The sequence below is a fragment of the Benincasa hispida genome, chromosome 7 (assembly GCF_027475165.1).
Source record: "Benincasa hispida cultivar pf3 chromosome 7, pf3_genome.v1.1, whole genome shotgun sequence".
Lineage (NCBI taxonomy): Eukaryota > Viridiplantae > Streptophyta > Magnoliopsida > Cucurbitales > Cucurbitaceae > Benincasa > Benincasa hispida.
This window is the reverse complement of record NC_143484.1, coordinates 62163205-62183395: the sequence shown is the minus strand read 5'-3', so window position 1 is coordinate 62183395 and position 20191 is coordinate 62163205. Positions and strand designations below refer to the sequence as shown.

General features: G+C 40.0%; 1 protein-coding gene across 3 annotated transcripts; it reads left to right on the top strand.

Moving 5' to 3' along the window:
* Window positions 1-949: 949 nt before the first annotated feature.
* Window positions 950-20079, top strand: LOC120070086 (Pseudouridine synthase family protein). 3 transcript variants are annotated; one of them, XM_039021938.2, is made up of 11 exons: window positions 971-1432; window positions 12870-12905; window positions 16216-16272; window positions 17122-17199; window positions 17428-17481; window positions 17868-17950; window positions 18057-18156; window positions 18315-18377; window positions 18512-18727; window positions 18996-19056; window positions 19709-20079. In XM_039021938.2, exons 1-11 carry the CDS (start codon window positions 1199-1201, stop codon window positions 19816-19818), a joined length of 1092 nt encoding a protein of 363 aa, XP_038877866.1. In that variant the 5' UTR covers window positions 971-1198; the 3' UTR covers window positions 19819-20079. The 3 variants fall into 3 exon arrangements, with proteins under 3 accessions (XP_038877867.1, XP_038877866.1, XP_090171649.1); XM_039021939.2 differs by lacking the exon at window positions 12870-12905 and having other exon boundaries at window positions 950-1432; XM_090315523.1 differs by lacking the exons at window positions 12870-12905; window positions 16216-16272 and having other exon boundaries at window positions 1064-1432.
* Window positions 20080-20191: the final 112 nt, after the last annotated feature.

The following is a 20191-nucleotide window of genomic DNA, read 5'->3' as shown; positions in this document are numbered from 1 at the left end:
AGATACAAGCATTCTGACCATGCTTGAAGATCGAAGTCCTTTGAAGATACAACATTCTTCCAAGACTCAAAGCTCAAGAACATCTACACGTCCTGCTTCTATACATCAAGCGTATGCATTGAACCGAAAGAGAATCAGAGGATCAAGTACTATAGATCGAACCACATCACATCAAATCAACATCAACATCAACACTAACTCAAGTTCAACTCCACGAAACAAGTTTATCCGAAAGCCTTGTGCGAACATTGATCATCCAAGAAGATCAACAAGCCCAAAGGTTGATCGTCCAAGAAGAACAACAAACCCAAAGGCTGGTCATCCAAGAAGATCATCAAGCGTAAAGGCCGATCATCCAAGAAGATCAATAAGTCAAATGGTCGATCATCCAAGAAGATCAACAACTTAAAGACTATAGTTTATTTTGAAAGCATCAAAATATTATGTACTAGAGATTGTACTCACTTTTCACAAAATTAATACAAATACAAAGTTCATGTTCCACGAAATAAATTTCTTTTAAAATCTCGTGCGAACACCAATAAAAAGGGATTTAATCAAATATAATTATGGTTATTCATATTTTTTTTAATAAAAGATGATGGTTTTTTTCATATTAATTCATAACAATATAATAAATTATTATATTAGTATTATTATTAATAAAATTAATTATATATGTCAAATATAAATTTAATTTAAGCATATTTATAAAAATTAAATAAATTAACCAATATCAACAAGGAAAATAAACAAATAACATGAAAAGATAAAAAGTAAGAGAGAGAAAAAACCCATTAAAAATTATTTAAATGATTATAAAAACCTTCATTAATAGAAATATGAAATATTTTAAAATAAGATATTTTCATTCTCGATATTAAAAACTTGTGTGATAGAATATCATTTCTATCTCATCTCTTATTTCGTTGAATAGCCATTAAATTTTATGGTGAAAAAGCAAAAAATCATTTGGGCCTTCACAAACGGGCCAATTTTCAGTGTACGACCTAGCAAAGCAAACTCCCACTATCTACCTCTGGCAGTGACGAGGTAACTTCTTGCAAAAAGTTCAATCAAACACTCGTCTTTCACCTCTACAATGCTTTAAACCAACACTGGAACAATTTTGCTACATTTCTTAAGCTTTGGATTCAGTGTCCGATTCCAATAATCTCGGCAGGAGTGGCGAAGTTAAATGACGGAAAACCAGAAGCATGGGCTAGAATTCAGTATCGACTCATCACCTCAAAGGCCCTTGAAAATTGGAAAGACCACGGACGAAGTTCTCAACCGCCACGAGGAGGAAGCAGAAACTATGAACCGAAACCCTGGAATCCAACGCTACCTTGTCGCCGTCGAGTATATTGGAACTCGTTTTTCTGGTTCTCAGCAGCAGCCGAACTGTCGTACGGTGGTTGGGGCGCTTGAGGTACTTTCCCATTTGTCTTTACACTGCATTTGCTTCTTAATCAATGAAACTCTTTGAAATGGGACGCAATTTCTTTGTATCGGCGCTCTGTTTAGCTGGTTTAGATGTTTTGACAATCTGTGCCTTGAGAGACGAGACCAAAAGGAAGATGAACTTTTACAATTTACATGGCTCCTTTTTTCCTCTCCTTTTTTGTTTTTTTTTTTGTTTTTTTGTTTTTTTTTTGTTTTAGTAATCATTGGCAATAAATGTGAAATATCTAGATATTAAGATGTATTTCTCACGTATTCTATTTGTATTTGTTAAACAGTTTGTTACAAGTGGGTTAAGTCCACGTGTACTCTTGGTGTTGGCTATTTATTTGCCCAACTTTGATCAATGAAGTTTGAGCATGTTATTTACTTTTGAGTGTCTTAATATGGAATTTCTTATGCGACATAAGTCATGCATTGCGGATTGGTCCTCAGTTTTTACCTTTGTGGAAAATCAGTACAATGCTCATATAAAGGTATTTCGATATAAGTCTAGAGTTTCTATCTCATTTTGATTTTAGGGAGAATGTGTGTTAACAGTGTAACATCCGAACCTTCACAAGATTCTTTAGGCAGAGAGAGAAACTCAAAATTCAAGCCTTGGAAGGAAAAGATACCTAAGTATCTAAAACTATGCCTTGGAAGAAGTAAAAGTACCTAAGGAAATTTCTAAGTATTGGAGGCACAGTAGTTTGGAGTAGGATTTTGACTAAGTATGTAAACTATGCTATGAACTCATAGCATAGAAGGGGATTTAGCCAAGTGTTCAAACTGGGATGTGGACTTGGAGGAACTCCAAATTGGTCTAGGAAAGTGAAAAATTTACCAAGTACCAAGGATATGAGGAGTACGGGCTTAACATTAGATAAGACAAGTGAAACATATTCTGGGAAAAGAAGGAAGACTTGGACGCATACAAGGGTAGGGTTGGACATTATGGGTGATTCCCCTTGGGATTTTGGACGCATAGGAAGTGTTGTTGTGAGATGGTTGGGATTAAGTGAAAACCTGAGGAAAGAAGTGGTTGTGTTGGAAGACCACGCGTTGAACTATGCACCACCAAGGGAGGAAGTGGGCGCATGCTTGGAGGAAAGTAAGGCAAAAAGGATACATGGCTATGCCTTTGAGTGTGAAAGGAAGCTATGCTTTGACAAGAAGATAAAAACCAAGGAAGAAGGAAGAAGAAGAAAGATGGACGCCTAGGGGTTAGGGTTGGCGCATAGGGGGCCTTATGGATTCCATTTTTTGGGTCTATGAGGAGCAAGCAAGGAAGCTCAAGAACCCTAGTTGGGCGCATACCTAGGAGGAGAAGTGTAGGTTGGGTGCATACTCTAGTTATGAGCAAAAGGAAGAAGCTATGCTATAACGACCCAAATTTCTAGTATGTTTCTAGGACGCTACTCTATGCATGCATGGGCTTGGCATTACATTTCTCGAAGAATAATTAAACAAAAGAGATAAAAATTTTATTTCATTAAATAAAGCTCAAATAAATAAAGAAGAGAAATCCTAAAAATACCGTTCGGGGTACCCCTAACCCAACTTTAAAATAAATAACAATTAAATAAATCAATAAATGAAATCAAGGAATATTTCATAGGATTTTAAAATGCCTGACTTCTAAATCAGACACTAGTAAATGAAACCTAAGTGCGGAAGCAATAATTCGTCCAAATGGCCAGGTCATGGATTTCTCTTGTCATGCGTCAGTCTATCTTTGCCCTTATCTGAAAAACACGAGAGGAAAAAAAAAGGGTGAGTATATATGTATATTTAGTAAGCGGCCCACTACTGGGCCCACTCAGTGATCTGTTAGCCTTCCCATCGAGACATGGGTGCACAACAGCATCATAGGCATAGGCATAAGGGGTGAACCCGAAGACACGTTTTCATAAGTAGTGACCTCGGTGGGTACTAACATAAACGTAAGTGGTGGTCCCAAAAGGACACCGTACATTAGCATACGGTGTGGGCCTAAAGGCGCACAACATGTGCATAGCATAGCCCAATGGAAACGCTAATAGTCACTGCAATCTCATACAGACAAGTCAAAATATTACATTCCAATTAGAACCAGTGGTATGCATGCTTAGGTTCGAGGGCAAACCGTTAGTAAATCACTTACCTTGGGTTTAGGCCCACGCAAAAGAAAACGAATAGCTGAAACTCCCTCCTAAATTAGCAAAGGCTTGAGTCAAAGCCCATGACACCAACCACAAACACACAGTTCAATTTGTGGGACGAATCTCCAAAATCTAAACAAATTAGTTTAGCAATCCTCACACAATTTACCCCTAAAACTTGCCAAAAATAACTAATGAAGGCTTTGGCGGCTGCTACAACGCCTTAGAACCTCCACTTCAGTCTCCTGATTCAAAATTGGACCAATCGTCAAGCCAAGATTTCACTAAATAGCCAAGATCTTTCAAGAAACCTCAAAAGAACTAACCAAAACAACCAAGTTCTTACCCCACAATACGCGAACAGAGGCCACACGAGCAGGCTCGATGCTGTACGGACGACCACTGCCGCGGGTGTGGACGGCCTTGACGAAGACAGTAGAACGTAGCTGAGGACGACTGCGGATGGCGTGGCTCGTGTCTTCACGGTGACAGCGGACCTGACTAAGGTCGACAGAGGCAGTCGCGGCGCATGTCTGGAACGGCAAACTGAAGTAGGAACGCGTGGCATTGGCGGCGGCTGGACGAACGCGGCTTCGGGTCGGCGACGAACGGCGACGCCTTCTGGTGCGTGATCGACGACGACTACGGCTAGGTGGCAGACTCCTCACGCGACTGGAAGAAGAAAATCGGCTGGAAGAAGAAGGCTCGTGCGGCTGGGAGAAGAAGAAGAAGATTTCCCCTTTTTCCTTTTTTTTTTCTTTACTTCACGCATCCCGAGGTCCCCTTTTTAAATAACCGAACCCTTAACTCTAATTCTTTTAAGAAAAGGCAAAACAGGACAAAAAAGGAATAAAAATAAATAAATAAATATAACAACCCCCAATTTCCCTTTTCCCAAAAAAAAAAAAAAAAACTCAAACCACCAACAAATTATTTAATTGCCTAAACGTTGGCCTTGAATTAAAAGAAACGAATAATTCCATGAACTAATTTAAATTTACTTGGATTCCGGGACGTTACAACCTTCCTTCCTTAAGAAACTTTCGTCCTCGAAAGTTCTAGTCCTAGAAGAGCTCTGGATGTAGTGTTCTCATCTCGTCCTCTCGTTCCCAAGTTGCTTCCTCAAACTGATGATTATGCCACAAAACCTTCACTAGTGGCACCTCCCTGTTGCGCAAAACTTTCACCTCCTTGGCCACAATCCGCGTAGGCTTCTCTTTGTAACTTAAGTTTTCATCACCTCCCTGGCCACAATCCGCGCAGGCTTCTCTTCGTAACTTAAGTTTTCATTCAGCTGCAAGGGCTCAAAGTCCACCACATGAGATGGGTCTGTTAAATACTTCCTCAGCATAGAGACATGAAAAACATTATGGACCGTGGAGAGAGACGGTGGCAAAGCCAAATGGTAAGCTATTGGGCCAACTCGCTCCAAGATCTCGAATGACCCTACAAAACGTGGACTTAGCTTACCCTTCTTTCCGAATCTTAGGACACCCTTCATTGGCGCGACTTTCAGTAACACTTTGTCATCTGCCTCAAACTCAAGATCTTTACGCCTAACATCAGCGTAACTTTTCTGTCTACTTTGCGCTGCTAGCATTCGAGCCCTGATCTTCTGCATAGCTTCATTTGTCATCTCCATTAACTCAGTTCCCATCAGTTTTCTCTCCCCAACCTCACCCTAGCAAACAAGAGACCTGCAACCTCTACCGTAAAGAACTTCAAATGGCGACATTCTATTGGTAGCCTGATAGCTATTATTATAAGCAAACTCTGCCATATGCAAGTGGGAGTCACAACTTCCTGAGAACTCCAATGCACAAACGCGCAACATGTCCTTCAACGTTTGATTCAAGCGTTCTATTTGCCCATCCGTCTGGGGGTGGAAGGCTGTACTGAAGTTTAACCGCGTCCCTAAGGCTGCCTGGAGGCTTTTCCAAAAATTGGAGATGAAACGAGGGTCCCTGTCGGACACAATTGACACTGGCACACCATGCAATCTTACTCCTTCATGTATAGCTCAACCCATTTACTCACCACATACGTGGGCTTCTCTGGAATAAAATGTGCCACCTTGGTGAGCCTATCTATCACAACCCAAATCACTGAGAAGCCCTTCACTGACCTGGGCAAACCCGTAATGAAATCCATGGACACACTCTCCCACTTCCATTCTGGCACATCCAATGGCTATAGCAAGTCCGCTAGCTTCTGCCTTGGGGCCTTCACCTGTTGATAGACTAAACATCTGCTGACATAGTCAGCTATCTCCTTTTTCATATTGGGCCATCGGTAATACCGCTTCAAATCTTGGTACATTTTGGTACTGCCTGGATGCATCGAGAATGGGGAGTTGTGAGCTTCTGTCAACAATTCCCCCTTCAGGCCATCATCTGTAGGTACGCATAACCGTCCTTGATATAGGAGGCCCTAGTCCACCGATACAGAAAATTCACTGGCTTGGCCTGACCCTACTTGATGACATTTCTGAACAAGGTCCGGATCACCCTGCTGTGCAACAATAATCCTCTGCCTCAAGGTTGGTCGTACTGTCAATTGGGCTAGCTGCGAAGTGACTTCCCCCACTGCCACCGCAATCTCTGCTCGTTCCAGATCTTTACACAACTGAACCTGCCTAGTGATCAAGGTGGCCGAATTAGCGGTCTTTCGACTGAGGGCATCAACCACCACATTCGCCTTACTTGGGTGGTAGAGGATCTCGCAGTCGTAATCTTTTACTAACTTGAGCCACCTGCGCTGCCTCATGTTTCTCTCTTTCTGGGTGAAGAAGTATTTCAGACTCTTGTGGTCGGTGAAAACCTAGATCCTTTCTTCATACAAATAGTGCTTCCAGATCTTCAGGGCAAACATCACCGCTACCAGTTCCAAGTCGTGAGTAGGATAGTTTCGCTCATGGTTTTTCAATTGGCAGGAGGTATAGGTGACCACTCTACCAAGCTGCATAAGCACACAACCCCAATCCTTCTTAGAAGCATCACTGTAGATCACGAAATTCCCGGAGCCATCTGGTACCGTGAGAACCAGTGCTGAAACCAACCTCTGCTTGAGGTCCTGAAAACTGTCGTCACAAACTTTGCTCCAAACAAACGAAGCTCCCTTCCTGGTTAGCTGAGTCAACGGTGTGGCCATGCTAGAGAAATTCTCTACAAACCTACGATAGTACCCAGCCAACCCCAGGAAACTGCGCACCTCGCTGACCGTTGTAGGGTGGGGCCAATTTGTAACGGCCTCAATCTTAGCTGGATCTACTGAAATCCCGTCCTTCGACGTTACGTTTCTAAGAAAGGACACCTTTTGTAGCCAGAACTCGAACTTAGAAAACTTTGCATACAGTTTGTTTTCCTTCAGCGTTCCTAGGACTTTCTGAAGATGTTCCTCGTGTTCTGCCTCAGTCTTGGAATGGACCAAGATGTCATCAATAAAAACAATTACAAATGTGTCCAAGAAATCCCTAAACACCCTGTTCATCAAATCCATGAATACCGCTGGAGCATTGGTCAAACCAAAAGACATTACAATGAACTCGTAATGTCTGTATCTGGATCGGAACGCAGTCGTCGGGATATCACTGTCCCTTATCCTCAGTTAGTGGTAACCTGACCATAGGTCAATCTTGGAAAATATGGTAGCACCCTGTAGCTGGTCAAACAGGTCATCGATCCTAGGAAGTGGGTACTTGTTCTTGATGGTCACCTTATTCAATTCCCTGTAGTCTATGCATAAGTGTAACGATCCATCATTTTCCTTCACAAACAATACTGGTGCTCCCTACGGAGAAACACTGGGTTGTATGAACCCTTTATCAAGCAGTTCCTGCAATTGGCCCTTCAGTTCTTTCAATTCGGTCGAAGCCATTCTGTACGGAGCTTTGGATATGGGAATAGTGCCTGGCTCCAGCTCGATCGCAAAATCAATCTCCCTTGGTGGAGACAACCCTGGAAGTTCTTTTGGAAACACATTGGGATAATCTCTCACAACTGGTTCAGAGGTTAGAGCAATCTCGGTTTCTGTAGTGTCAACTACGCTAGCCAAGATACTCCAGACACCTTGGTTAATCAACCTCTTGGCCTTTACAGCTGAAATCACCTTGGGCAAAACTACCGTCCTGACCCCCTTGAACTTAAAACTGGCTTCCCTAGAGGGGTTAAAAATCACCTACTTACGAGAACAATCTATGTTAGCATGGTTGGCAGCCAACCAATCCATGCCCAAAATCACATCAAAGTCATGCATGTCTGTCACTATTAGAGTCACATCAAGGGTGCGATTCGCTATTTCTAACTGACACGCTTTTATCTTTTCACTTGCTATCATAATTTCTCTTGACAGTGTAAATACTGATAAAACATAACCCAAGGGTTCTAAAACTAGCATAGCATACTTTACGAATAACAATGAAATGAAAGAGTGAGACAAGTTAAAGTCAAATAATACCAAAGCATAGTGCCCCAAGATTGGGAGCGTACCTGTCACTACTGTTCTAGAATGCTCAGCTTCTTGACAGTTGATGGCATAGACCCGATCGTGCTGTTGTTGTTGGTTTGAACTACCTTGATGCGAACTCGGGGGCTGATCCCCTACACTCTCAGAACCACTACTAGGGCATTGGTTCGCCGTATGTCCTGCCTGCTTACATCTGAAGCAAGTCCCTGTGCCAATCAGACAGCGTCCCCGATGATGCTTCCCACACAACTTGCACACCGGTTTTTCCCTCCAAACTCCTCCTGAAGCAGTAGCTTGCTGTTGGGCGTGCCCTAGCGACCTGTCTGTACTTTGAACCTTCTGCGGAGGTCCCGGGGCTTTCTGCTCAGCTTTCCTCTTCTGGCCTGGGGCAGGTTCCTCCATCAAGGACTTCAGGAACTCTATCCTTGAAGGACAGCTCACACGTGCTGCCGCTCGGAATGCTGTGGCGTAGGTGGGAGGCTCCAGAGCTTGCACAATACCTCACACCCCGTCTCGAAGTCCTTGCACAAATCTTTCAGCCCTCTTTGCTTCAGTAGACATCAGATCAAGAGCGAAGCAAGACAGCCTGTCAAACTCCTTCTCATACTCCTCTACTGTCATGGTCCCCTGCTTCAGATTCATAAACTTAGACTGCTTGTTGTACCTCACGTGAGCAGAGAAATACTTCTCGTAAAACCCCTCCTTGAACTGGTCCCACGTGGCTTGGCCCCCACTGACTTCTATCATTCTTTCAGCTGAGCGCTACCAGTGCTTGACATTATCGATGAGAACAAAAGCGGCACACTGCAGCTTCTGCTCCTCTGGACACCTCATGTACTGAAAAATCCCCTCAGTGGACAACCACAACTCTGCGTTTGTGGAGTCTTTCAGGGACCCGTAAAACATCGGGGGATCATACTTCTTGAAGTACCGTAGATATCTGACCTCCAAGGAAGGGCCTACCACAGTCCGGTTCGGGGCCCTATCTTGATTCTGAACTTGTGGTAACGGGACTGACGAGGATGGCACCTGCTGCGACTATGCGTGCTGAGCTATCTGCTCGGCCACCATATCCTTTAGCTGCCCTACTATGGCTTGTGTGACGACATTCCCAATAATTGTAGCCATGGCCGTATACTCTACTGGAATTTCTGAGGATGACAGTCCTGGCGGGGGCACGGTCAGGGTTTGAGGCTCGCTTCTTGGTCTAACCCTTTGCCAGGTTGACCCAGAAGGGTCATGAGGTGGCGGGTCCCGCACTTCTTGGCTCTGTACCTCAGAATCTTGTATGTCAGGGTCCTGCTCCCTAACTACTTTCTTACCCTGACTGCCCCTTCCTCTAGTTCGTGGTGCCATACCTGATAACCACACGTAACGCTTTAATTAAACGCTAGCAGGATAAACCATCAAATGACTGCACAACAGGTAAGATTTCATACATAATTCCCTAAAGAACTTTAAATGACATACCTGGCGATGACCAGAGATCCATTTGTGGCCATAAGGAACAGTTTGGACTCACGATGTAAGTCAGTCTACAGAACCTAAAACTTATCCTCTGATACCAACTGTAATGACCCAAATTTCTAGTATGTTTCTAGGACGCTAATCTATGCATGCATAGGCTGTGCATTACATTTCTCGAAGAATAATTAAACAAAAGAGATAAAATTTTTATTTTATTAAATAAAGCTCAAATAAATAAAGAAGAGAAATCCTGAAAATACCGTTTGGGGTACCCCTAACCCAACTTTAAAATAAATAACAATTAAATAAATAAATAAATGAAATCAAGGAATATTTCATAGGATTTTAAAATGTCTGACTCCTAAACCAGACACTAGTAAATGAAACCTAAGTGCGGAAGCAATAATTCGTCCAAATGGCCAGGTCACAGATATCTCTTGTCATGCACCGGTCTATCTTTGCCCTTATCTGAAAAACACGAGAGGAAAAAAAAAGGGTGAGTATATATGTATACTCAGTAAGCGACCCACTACTGGGCCCACTTAGTGATCTGTTAGCCTTCCCATCGGGACACAGGTGCACAGTAGCATCATAGACATAGACATAAGGGGTGAACCCGAAGACACGCTTTCATAAGTAGTGACCTCGGTGGGTACTAACATAAACATAATTGGTGGTCCCAAAAGGACACCGTACATAAGCATAGGGTGTGGGCCCGAAGGCTCACAACATGTGATGTGCATAGCCCAATGGAAACGCTAACAGTCACTGCAATCTCATACAGACATAAGCATTCATACAACGTCATAAATCATGCCAAGACTACATAATCGTTCACCATTCATCCATCTATTTACAGACATATCAAAATATTACATTCCAATTAGAACCAGTGGTACGCATACTTAGGTTCAAGGGCAAACCGTTAGTAAATCGCTTACCTTGGGTTTAGGCCCACGCAAAAGAAAACGAATAGCTGAATCTCCCTCCTAAATTAGCAAAGGCTTGAGTCAAAGCCCCTGACACCAACCACAAACACACAGTTCAATTTGGGACGCGAATCCCCAAAATCTAAACAAATTAATTTAGCAATCCTCACATAACTTACCCCCAAAACTTGCCAAAAATAACCAATGAAGGCTTTGGCGGTTGCTACAATGCCTTAGAACCTCCACTTCAGTCTCCTGATTCAAAATTGGACCAATCGTCAAGCCAAGATTTCACTAAATAGTCAAGATCTTTCAAGAAACCTCAAAAGAACTGACCAAAACAACCAAGTTCTTACCCCACAGTACGCGAATAAAGGCCACATGAGCAGGCTCGACGTGTATGGACGACACTGCCGTGGGTGTCGATGGCCTTGACGAAGACGATAGAACGCAGCTGAGGACGGCTGCGGATGGCGTGGCTCGCGTCTTCACGGCGACAGCGGACCTGACCGAAGTCGACAAAGGTAGTCGCGGCGAACGTCTGGAATGGCAAACTGAAGCAGGGACGTGTGGCGTTGGCGGTGGTTGGACGAACGCGGCTTCGGGTCGACGATGCGACGCCTTTTGGTGTGCGATCGACGACAGCTATGACTAGGTGGCGGACTCCTTGCACGGCTGGAAGAAGAAAACCGGCTGGGAGAAGAAGAAGAAGATTTCCCACTTTTTCCTTTGTTTGTTTTACTTCATGCATCTCGAGGTCCCCTTTTTAAATAACCAAACCCTTAGCCCTAATTCTTTTAAGAAAAGGCAAAACAAAACAAAAAAAAATAAAAAGAAATAAATAAATATAACCCCTATTCCCCCCCCCCCCCCAAAAAAAAAAAAAAAAACTCAAACCACAAACAAATTATTTAATTGCCTAAACTTTGGCCTTAAATTAAAAGAAACGAATAATTTCATGAATTAATTTAAATTTACCTAGCTTCTGGGACGTTACATAAGCTATGAGATAAGAGGCAAGATGGGAGCATAGATAGGGGACCATGCGTTGATCACCTCTTGGGTGCATAGGAGGAGCTTGTTGGACGCATATAGGGTGGTTAGTGAAGCAACCATGTGCCCAACATAGCTAGCATGCGTTGATTTGAGTAAACTTGGGGAGCAAGGATGTATTGACAACAAAGTGAGGTACGTGGCTCAACCGAGGGAAGTCTTGGCCGAGCCAAGGATGAGGTGGGCGCATAGTAGGACATGCAAAAGATCGGAATGACATCTCAAAAGTAGCTATGCGTTGGCTTATGCATGGTGGAGACACTTAAGCTCTGCATGTAAGGAGGAGGTGTCAAAGGGGATGCGTTGGACTTTGCATGGGGTTGACACATAAACTTGCCATACAATTGAGGTGTCATCATGCGTTGGAGCATAGGAGGGTTGACAAGGATCCCTCTTGGATGCCTATAAATACTTGAGAAGACTCCATTTCATTTCACAACTCAAAATATCTTCAAGAAGACTTAAATGGAGAGGAAGTTGGAAAGAATTGAGGAGCTCAGGGAGGGGGATGCGTTGATGGAGGGCTACCATACGTTGATGGTGGGCTACCATGCGTTGATCATGCTTGCCTTGCATTGAAAGAGAGTTCCATGCACCAATTAGTCTGCAAAAAGTGACCCCTTGCGCCCACAGTTGTCTTGGTTTGTCCTAGGATGAAGATTAACATCTATTGGAGTTGGTAAGATATGGCTAAGGCCAAGAAGGTATTCTAAAATTGTTTTAGCCCTAGAATATGGGATTCTAAGTTGATTCTAGGATTAACATAGGTTCAGAATTAGGAAGGAGCCTAGGGAAGCGGGAAAGGCTCAAGAAAGAGAAACTCCTGCAGCTGAACTGTGAATGGTTTTATTTTTGAATGTTTTGGTTATACCTATATACATATATGTTATGGTATATATATGTATGGTTTGGTAAGGTTGGCATGGTCAGAAAATGTGTCCTCTCGGATGTAAGTTACTGATTTTCCATTGTTTTACGTGAATGACTGTGTATCTTTGCTTTTGCTTGATAATAGGCTTGTCTAGAAACTGGAATTGTACCTTAGGTAAATGTTAGCGTGTCTCGAGCACGTTTAACGGGATTTTGTCGACATGTGCACATTCGGCAGGCCATATTGGGTATTGGGATTGTTTTTTCGCACTTGCGTCTTGGGTTGGACTGGACTACTTGAGAAACACATGATCACGCTCGTATCTTAGCTATCAAGCTGGGGTGGTTATGTCTTATTTCTTGACATTGCTTATGATTGTTGCTTGTGAAATTTTTTTCAAAACGATTTACTTAAAGAAAAACCTAATTTCTTAAAAGCCTTACCATTCACTGAGCTTCTAGCTTACGTTTTCCAATGTTTTGTTTCCCTCTCTCCCAGGTAGCGGAAGATGACGTTCTGAAAATGTCACTCGAGGTTAGGATCTACCACTCTAGTGGAGCGAAACCCTGGATCCTACTACGATAGAAAGTTATTAGGCTTCATAAAGAATCACAAATATGTTATAAACCTACTTAGTATAGATAGTTGTAATTAATCAGATTAACTTTGAAATTAGACACACTTGTGTTATAAGAATTATCTAGTATACTGGGGTAAGTGGACAATAGATATCACAAAAGAGTGATGTCTGCTGTCTTCACGCTTCCTTTCGGGCTTAAGGAGTAAACTCCTTCACCTGTCATTGGATGGAAGACACCTTACAGTCATTTAAATGGAACAAATGCAGATTATAACTCACTTCGTGTCTTTGGTTACTTGTACTTTGCTTCGTCATTGTTAGCCCATTGATCCAAATTTCATCCTAGAGCTATTCCATTAGTCTTTGTGGGATATCCACCAAGGATGAAGGGTTATCGTTTATATGACATTGAGAAGAAGACATTTTTTTGTATCTCATGATATTGTATTCCACGAGAATGTGTTTCCTTTTCACATTATTACTGTTCAGAGGATGTTATTGATCCTTTTCCCGAACTTGTGTTGCCACACTCTTTTGAGTTTTTTGGTTCTCCTTCTGTTGCTCGCAAGGATGTTGTTCAAGGAATTCCTCATTATGGAAATATACCTACAGAAGCATCTATTTCTGAGACAAATGTTGAAGCTACTGACTTGGCTTCACAATCTGTTGATAATGTTGTTCAACCTCAGAGTGATAATCAATCAGAAATTGTTTTGCCTCCTCAAAATGTCATTCAACCTCAAGTTCGTCGGTCTCTTAGAACATCAAAACAACCATCATATTTGCAAGATTATCATTGCAATTTGTTACATGGTGGTATTTCCTTACAGCAGCACAATTCATCTCGGTTCCCTATTGAGAAAGTTTTATCCTATGAAAAATTCTCTCCTCCCTTTCGCAATTTTGTGCTTAGTGTCTCATCTACATATGAACGTCAGTATTATCATCAGGTTGTTCCCTATAGTCGTTGGACCATGAAAACGGAGTTGTTAGTAATGGAAACTAACAAGACTTGGTCTATAATTCCTCTTCCTCCCAACAAACATTATATTGGATGCAAGTGGGTCTACAAGATCAAGCACAGACCTGATGGTTCTATAGGACGGTATAAAGCCCGTCTTGTGCCAAAAGGTTATACAAAACAGGAAGGGCTTGATTATATCGAAACTTTTTCTCCAGTGGCTAAGTTAGTCACTGTGAAGGTTCTTCTTAATCTAGCTGTTTCTATGAATTGGTCTTAGTCTAGTTAGATGTGAATAATGTGTTTTTGCATGGTGATCTTGTTGAAGATGTTTATATGGATCTACCATTGGGCTATAAGCATAGTGTTATTGCTAGTAAGAGGGAGCGCCTTGTCTATAAGCTTCATAAGTCGACATATGGACTCAAGCAAGCTTCTCGCTAATGGTTTGATAAGTTCTCACATGCTTTATTACTTCTTGGATTTTCTCGGTCCAAGTCCGATTACTCCCTGTTTACTCGAGGCACTAGTAAGAGTTTTGTTGCTCTTCTTGTTTATGTTGATGATATTATTATCACAGGTGCATCCATTGTGGATATTGATTAGTTGAAAGTTCATTTAGACTCTGTTTTTAACCTAAAGGACCTTTGTTCCTTGCGTTACTTCCTTGGCCTCGAGTTAGCTCATTCATCCAGAGGTATTGTGGTTTCACAACGAAATTATGTGCTGCAGCTCTTAGAAGGCACTGGTTTTTTGGCTTCCAAGCCTGTTTCATTGCCCATGTTTCCATGTACTAAATTGCAAGCTACAAGTGGAGATTTGCTAGATGATCCTTCCTCTTACAGACGTTTCATTGGCATATTACTATATCTTATTATCAGCCGTCCTGATACCATGTTTGCAGTGCATAAACTTGGCCAATATGTGGCTAAACCTCGCCAATCTCACTTCTTGCTACGATATTTGAAAAGTTTTCCTGGTCAAGGTATATTGATTAAACCTTCATCTTGTTTTCAAATACAAGTATTTACTGATGTGGATTGGGCTTCATGTCTTGATTCTCGAAAATCTACTACTGGTTTTTGTATTTTTCTTGGAGAGTCTCGTGTGTGGTGGAAATCCAAGAAGCAAACAACAGTGTCACGGTTCTCTGCTGAAGTGGAATATCGGGCCTTAGCTGCAACTACTAGTGAAATTACTTGGTTAACTCAACTCTTGAAGGACTTGCAAGATCCTGTTGTATCTCTTTCATTAGTATTTTGTGATAGTACAATCGCCATTCATATCGCTTCCAATCCAACATTTCATGAGCACACCAAGCACATAGAGTTGAACTGTCATTTTGTTCGGGATCAGATTGTTAAGGGTGCTATAAAACTGCTACCTGTTCGCACTCAACATCAGCTGGCTGATATTTTCACAAAAGCCCTTCCCTTTTCACCTTTTACCCATTTAATGTCCAAGATGGGTGTACTTAACATTGTAATGTCATCTTGAGGGGGAGTATTAAGATGTATTTCTCATGTATTCTGTTTGTATTTGTTAAACAGTTTGTTACAAGTGGTTTAAGTCCACGTGTACTCTTGGTGTTGGCTATTTATTTGCCCAACTTTGATCATTGAAGTTTGAGCATGTTATTTACCTTTGAGTATCTTAATACTAGACCGATATATCGCGTTAAGTAAAATTTACAAAGGGTCTCTACTTTCTGACTCTTCTATATCGTTTCCAAGTCACCATAGTGTCAACTTTCATGGACTTATGCTCAAGTTCTATTTCTATTTCTGCCTTTCGTCATTTAAACGATTTGAAAAGTAAGATTCATTTTTGAACGATGCATTTCCTGAAATACACGATGTAGTAGTTGTAAGGGAACTAATAGGGATTTATGGGTAGAAGTAGTATGGTATTGGTAAGGGCACATAAGTAGTAGATTCGTGTTCTAGTTTCATATGCTTATTATGCCTCATTGTAGTTCGACCATAAGTCTCTTTTCATTTTTATCAATGAAAAACATTGTTTCCATTTGGAAAAAAAAATGCAAGGGTACAGGGGTAGTTAGTTAGGTAGTCGGTTAAGGTGTTTGGTTATAAAGATGGAGGGGAATTGAGGGAAGACATGCAATAGTTGAGTGACTTAGGACTTGAGTTAGCATACTCAAGCGGAGAGGTTCCAAGTGCCTTATACTTGGTTTATCTTGTAGTTTTTCATACTTTATATTTCAATATATTTTAGATCTTGATTCCTATTAGGTGGTACCCTAACATACGTTTCTTTCAAAATGATTAATTTACACTTGTCAGGAAGCGTTCCAGAAGTTTATTGGTCAACCAGTCTCAGTGTTTTGTTCTAGCAGAACTGTAAGTTTATCTTATTTTGGATATTTGTTCTTTTTTGTCATAAAAAACAATCTTATTGATGTTATTAGTTATTAGAATGTTCGGGGATATTATTAGACCAGATGAAGATATAACCTCATTTAAATTGAAAAGTAGTTTGAAGACAGTTCTCGCTCAAGGTTCCACGACTTTTATCTTGTTGATTCTTCAGTTCTCTGGTAGTTTTTCTCCCACTAGCTTTGATATGTGTAGAGAAGGATATGCAATTGAACTTATAATTTGACTATTCGCTTACCAATGTTGAAATTCTTGAGCGTATGTTCATTTGAGATAATGAACTTGCCTCGACTGTTCTAAGTTAGATTTTCAAATAAATCAATGGTGGCATTTTAGGATAAGCAGTTTTTCTGGCTTGTTTGCTCTGCAATGCATCTTGCTACATATTCATTTATTCTGATGTGTGCAAATTGGAATGGGATCCATAATGAAGTTGCTCTTTTGATTACTTTGATTGTTGGCAAAAGAAAAAATAATATTTCTATCTACTCGAAATTTATGGACCAACCATATTCTTATAAATTATGTTTAGTTTAGAACAAATATGGTAAGTTATTTTGTTTCTTATAAGAAAAGAGTACAGGGTAAATAACTTTGAGATTTTCTGCTGAACTGCAACCTTGCATCATATGCACGTACTATTGTAGTTGTGAAGACCAAGTATATTTTTATTACATTTTATCAATTCAATAGTTTTTGCTTTCTTTAACATTCAAATTCCCATGTGTGATACTATGTTTCTTTCTAACATAATTATATTAGGACATTCCATTCACGTTGTGACTTTCCTTTCTTTTTTTGGGTACAATCAAGGATGCTGGAGTACATGCCTTATCAAATGTTTGTCATGTTGATGTTGAGCGCATAAGCAAAAGAAAGCCCGGAGAAGTGGTTTGTCCCTTTATAATCGAATATCAGCATCCCCATCCCCTCTTATATGTACACTTATAATGTTTGCTCAACTAGATGAGTAATTTTCCCTGAATACTTTAGTTCACTAATCAACTTTATTGTTGTGATTGATTACATTTCCTTATACATGAAAACATATAAGTTTGAAGAAATGGTGCTCAACTTTGCCACAGAGATGCTAACTTGTTTGCCCTAACTATGATGCAGTTACCACCTCATGAACCAGGAGTGGTTCATAGGGCGGTGAATCATTTCTTACAGGTTTGGTTCTCCGCTGGCGCTGGCCAATCACTTTTTTCAGCTACTTTTGTTTCTGTTATTTTCGTTGTTATGATCTTGTGCTTTATTTTTAACTTAACAATGCTACATGCAATTGTCTTGTTAAAATTGCCATTTCCAATCTATAAAATTTAATCCTTTTGAATTTGCAAGCACGTTAGAATGAAGAATCTTCCCTTTTACCATTAGATTTCTATTGAATTTAGATTTAAAACTGTTGTATATCCTTTTACCATTATTATTGACCATTGTTCAAAGGAGAGCATCTAAGAAATAACTTCCGTTTTCCAGCTTGAGCCTTTTTTTTTAAATAATTGTTTAACCAAGAAAATGATGAATGAGAGGTTTTATATTGGTTTTGATTTCAGAAACATGAAGGTGATGTTACTGTAGTCGATGTTCGAAGTGTTCCCAATGATTTTCATGCTAGATATAAGGCTCAAGAGCGTACGTGAGTATCATCCGTCCATGCTTTAGTAGTTAGATATCGTTATTGCATATTAGATAGTAGAATTAATTGTACGTGCCTTTATAAAACAAGCATGAAATATTTTCAGATACTTTTATCGGTTAGTTTCTGGGCCAGAAGCTCTATCAAGCTTTGAGAAGGATCGAGCATGGCACGTGTCTGAGACACTAAATATTGGGGCAATGCAGGTATGAACAAGTAACAATGCAATGCTGGAGAACATGTGGATATCAATTTACATTTTGGATTGATGCAACATTATCGGAATGTATGATGAACTTGAACAGAATTTGTTTGTACAAGCGTCTCCTTGAGTTCTAAAAATTATTAAAATGTGTGAATTCAGGATGCATGCAAAGTGCTTGTTGGGCATCATGATTTTAGCTCCTTCAGGGCAGCTGGTTGTCAGGTCACTTGATACTAAAATTATTTATGTTCCCAGCTTATTATACATTTTGTTTGTAACCAAAGCCCGGGCGTGGTCGAGGGTTGAAAGTGTATGGTGTAATGTAAATTAGTTTAGATGTACATTTTGCAGTGCAGGCAAACTCACCAATTAGAACTCTGGATGAACTAGACGTTTGTGAGGTGGTTTCAACGCCTTATTTTCCAACATCAATGGAGCGGAAGCAAAGGCAGGGCAAAGAAGGTGATAGTGAAGTGCCACATTCAGAAACTTGCGAGGTTGGATTTGGAATCAGGAGAAGACATCGTTGTTTTGTGGTGACAGCACGAGCACGCTCTTTTCTTTATCATCAGGTTCAAAATCACTAACACCGGAGACTTTATGCATGTTTGGGGTGATTCTGAAGTTGTTAAAATCGCTTTTTTTTTTTTTTTTTTTTTTTTTTTTTTCAAAATCACTCTAAAACACGTTTTTAATCACTCTAAATTAATTTGACGTTTTTAAGTGCGATTTTTATATCATCAAAATTGGTTTTGAATCATTAAAATGATTTTAACAATCTTTTTCTTATTCATGAGATTAATTGATTCGTTTTTCTGGACTGGAATATATATTTCTCAGGTGAGACTGATGGTTGGAGTTCTTAAGGCGGTTGGTACCGGGGATCTAACAGTAGGAGATGGTATGTGGCTGGGCAGCAACATATAGGATTACTTATAGTTTTTGCTGAAAAAAGAATATTTTTTTTGGTCTTTCATCTGGTTTCTATTTCATCTGTAGCATTTTAGTTAAGTTTAAAGTTTGATTTAAATTTAGGCATTCAATTTCAAAATGTTATAATTTTATTATCGAGGTTTGATTTTTGTTTTAATTTAGTCCCTAATTTTCAAATTTTACACTTTTAATCTCAATTTTTCACTAAATACTCATTTTTAACCTTTGGTATTAAATCTTATTAATTATAATTTTTTTAATTCTCTTAAATTAATTAGTAGACATTAACACCGAAGATAAAAAAATGAGTATTTAGTGAAAATTGAGTTTAAAAGTTAAATTTTGAAACCTAAGGATAAATTTGGAATAAAACTCAAATTTCGAAAGTAAAATTGTAACATCTTGAAACTTAAAAACTAAATTGAAACTAAACTTAATATTTAGTGGAACCTTAGGGATCAAATAAAATTTAATCCTAAACGACCAAAAAAAGAAAATATAGTTTTTTTTCCCTTAGAATTAATAGAACATGAAATCACCCCATTCAAATGATATGGTGTTTGTGTTATTGATAGGCTGTTTCAAGGTAGAACAATAATATGGTGTGTTATTTACTGCAGTAGAAAGAATCTTGGAAGCGAAGAATGTTAATTCGGCAAGTCCAATGGCTCCTGCATGCGGACTTTACCTCGGCCATGTCAGATATGATCTACCGCCAGCTCCCCACTGAAGGAAATCACTCCATTCATTTCTCTATTCACTTCCAATTTTATTTATTTATATGCAACTCTATTTTGGCATTCAAAATCAATGGTTGAGTTGAAGTTGAACCCGATCTCATTCTGTACGGGGTTTATTCTCTTATATTTTTGACGATTCAAATCTGTCAATTTTCTTTAGAAAGTAAGCTCCAGTTTGGTTCGTGACTTTGAGTTCATTATTATAGTGTTGTGTGTTATAATAATATAGAAAATTTTAGAGGGTTTTTAAATAGTTTTTATTGCTATAATAATTGAGAACTTTATAATTATAATAGGAGAGTCGAATATTAAGTGAGCTATATTAGTTTACACATTATCTAAGGCCAAGCTAAGAGGTTTCCT

Excerpts from the sequence above, each read along its gene's own strand:
- LOC120070086 (XM_039021938.2), top strand. The coding sequence starts at position 1,199 with ATGACGGAAAACCAGAAGCATGGGCTAGAATTCAGTATCGACTCATCA. Across the intron at positions 1,433-12,869 it reads CGGTGGTTGGGGCGCTTGAG|GTAGCGGAAGATGACGTTCT; the intron begins GTACTTTCCCAT and ends CCTCTCTCCCAG. Across the intron at positions 19,057-19,708 it reads GGATCTAACAGTAGGAGATG|TAGAAAGAATCTTGGAAGCG; the intron begins GTATGTGGCTGG and ends TATTTACTGCAG.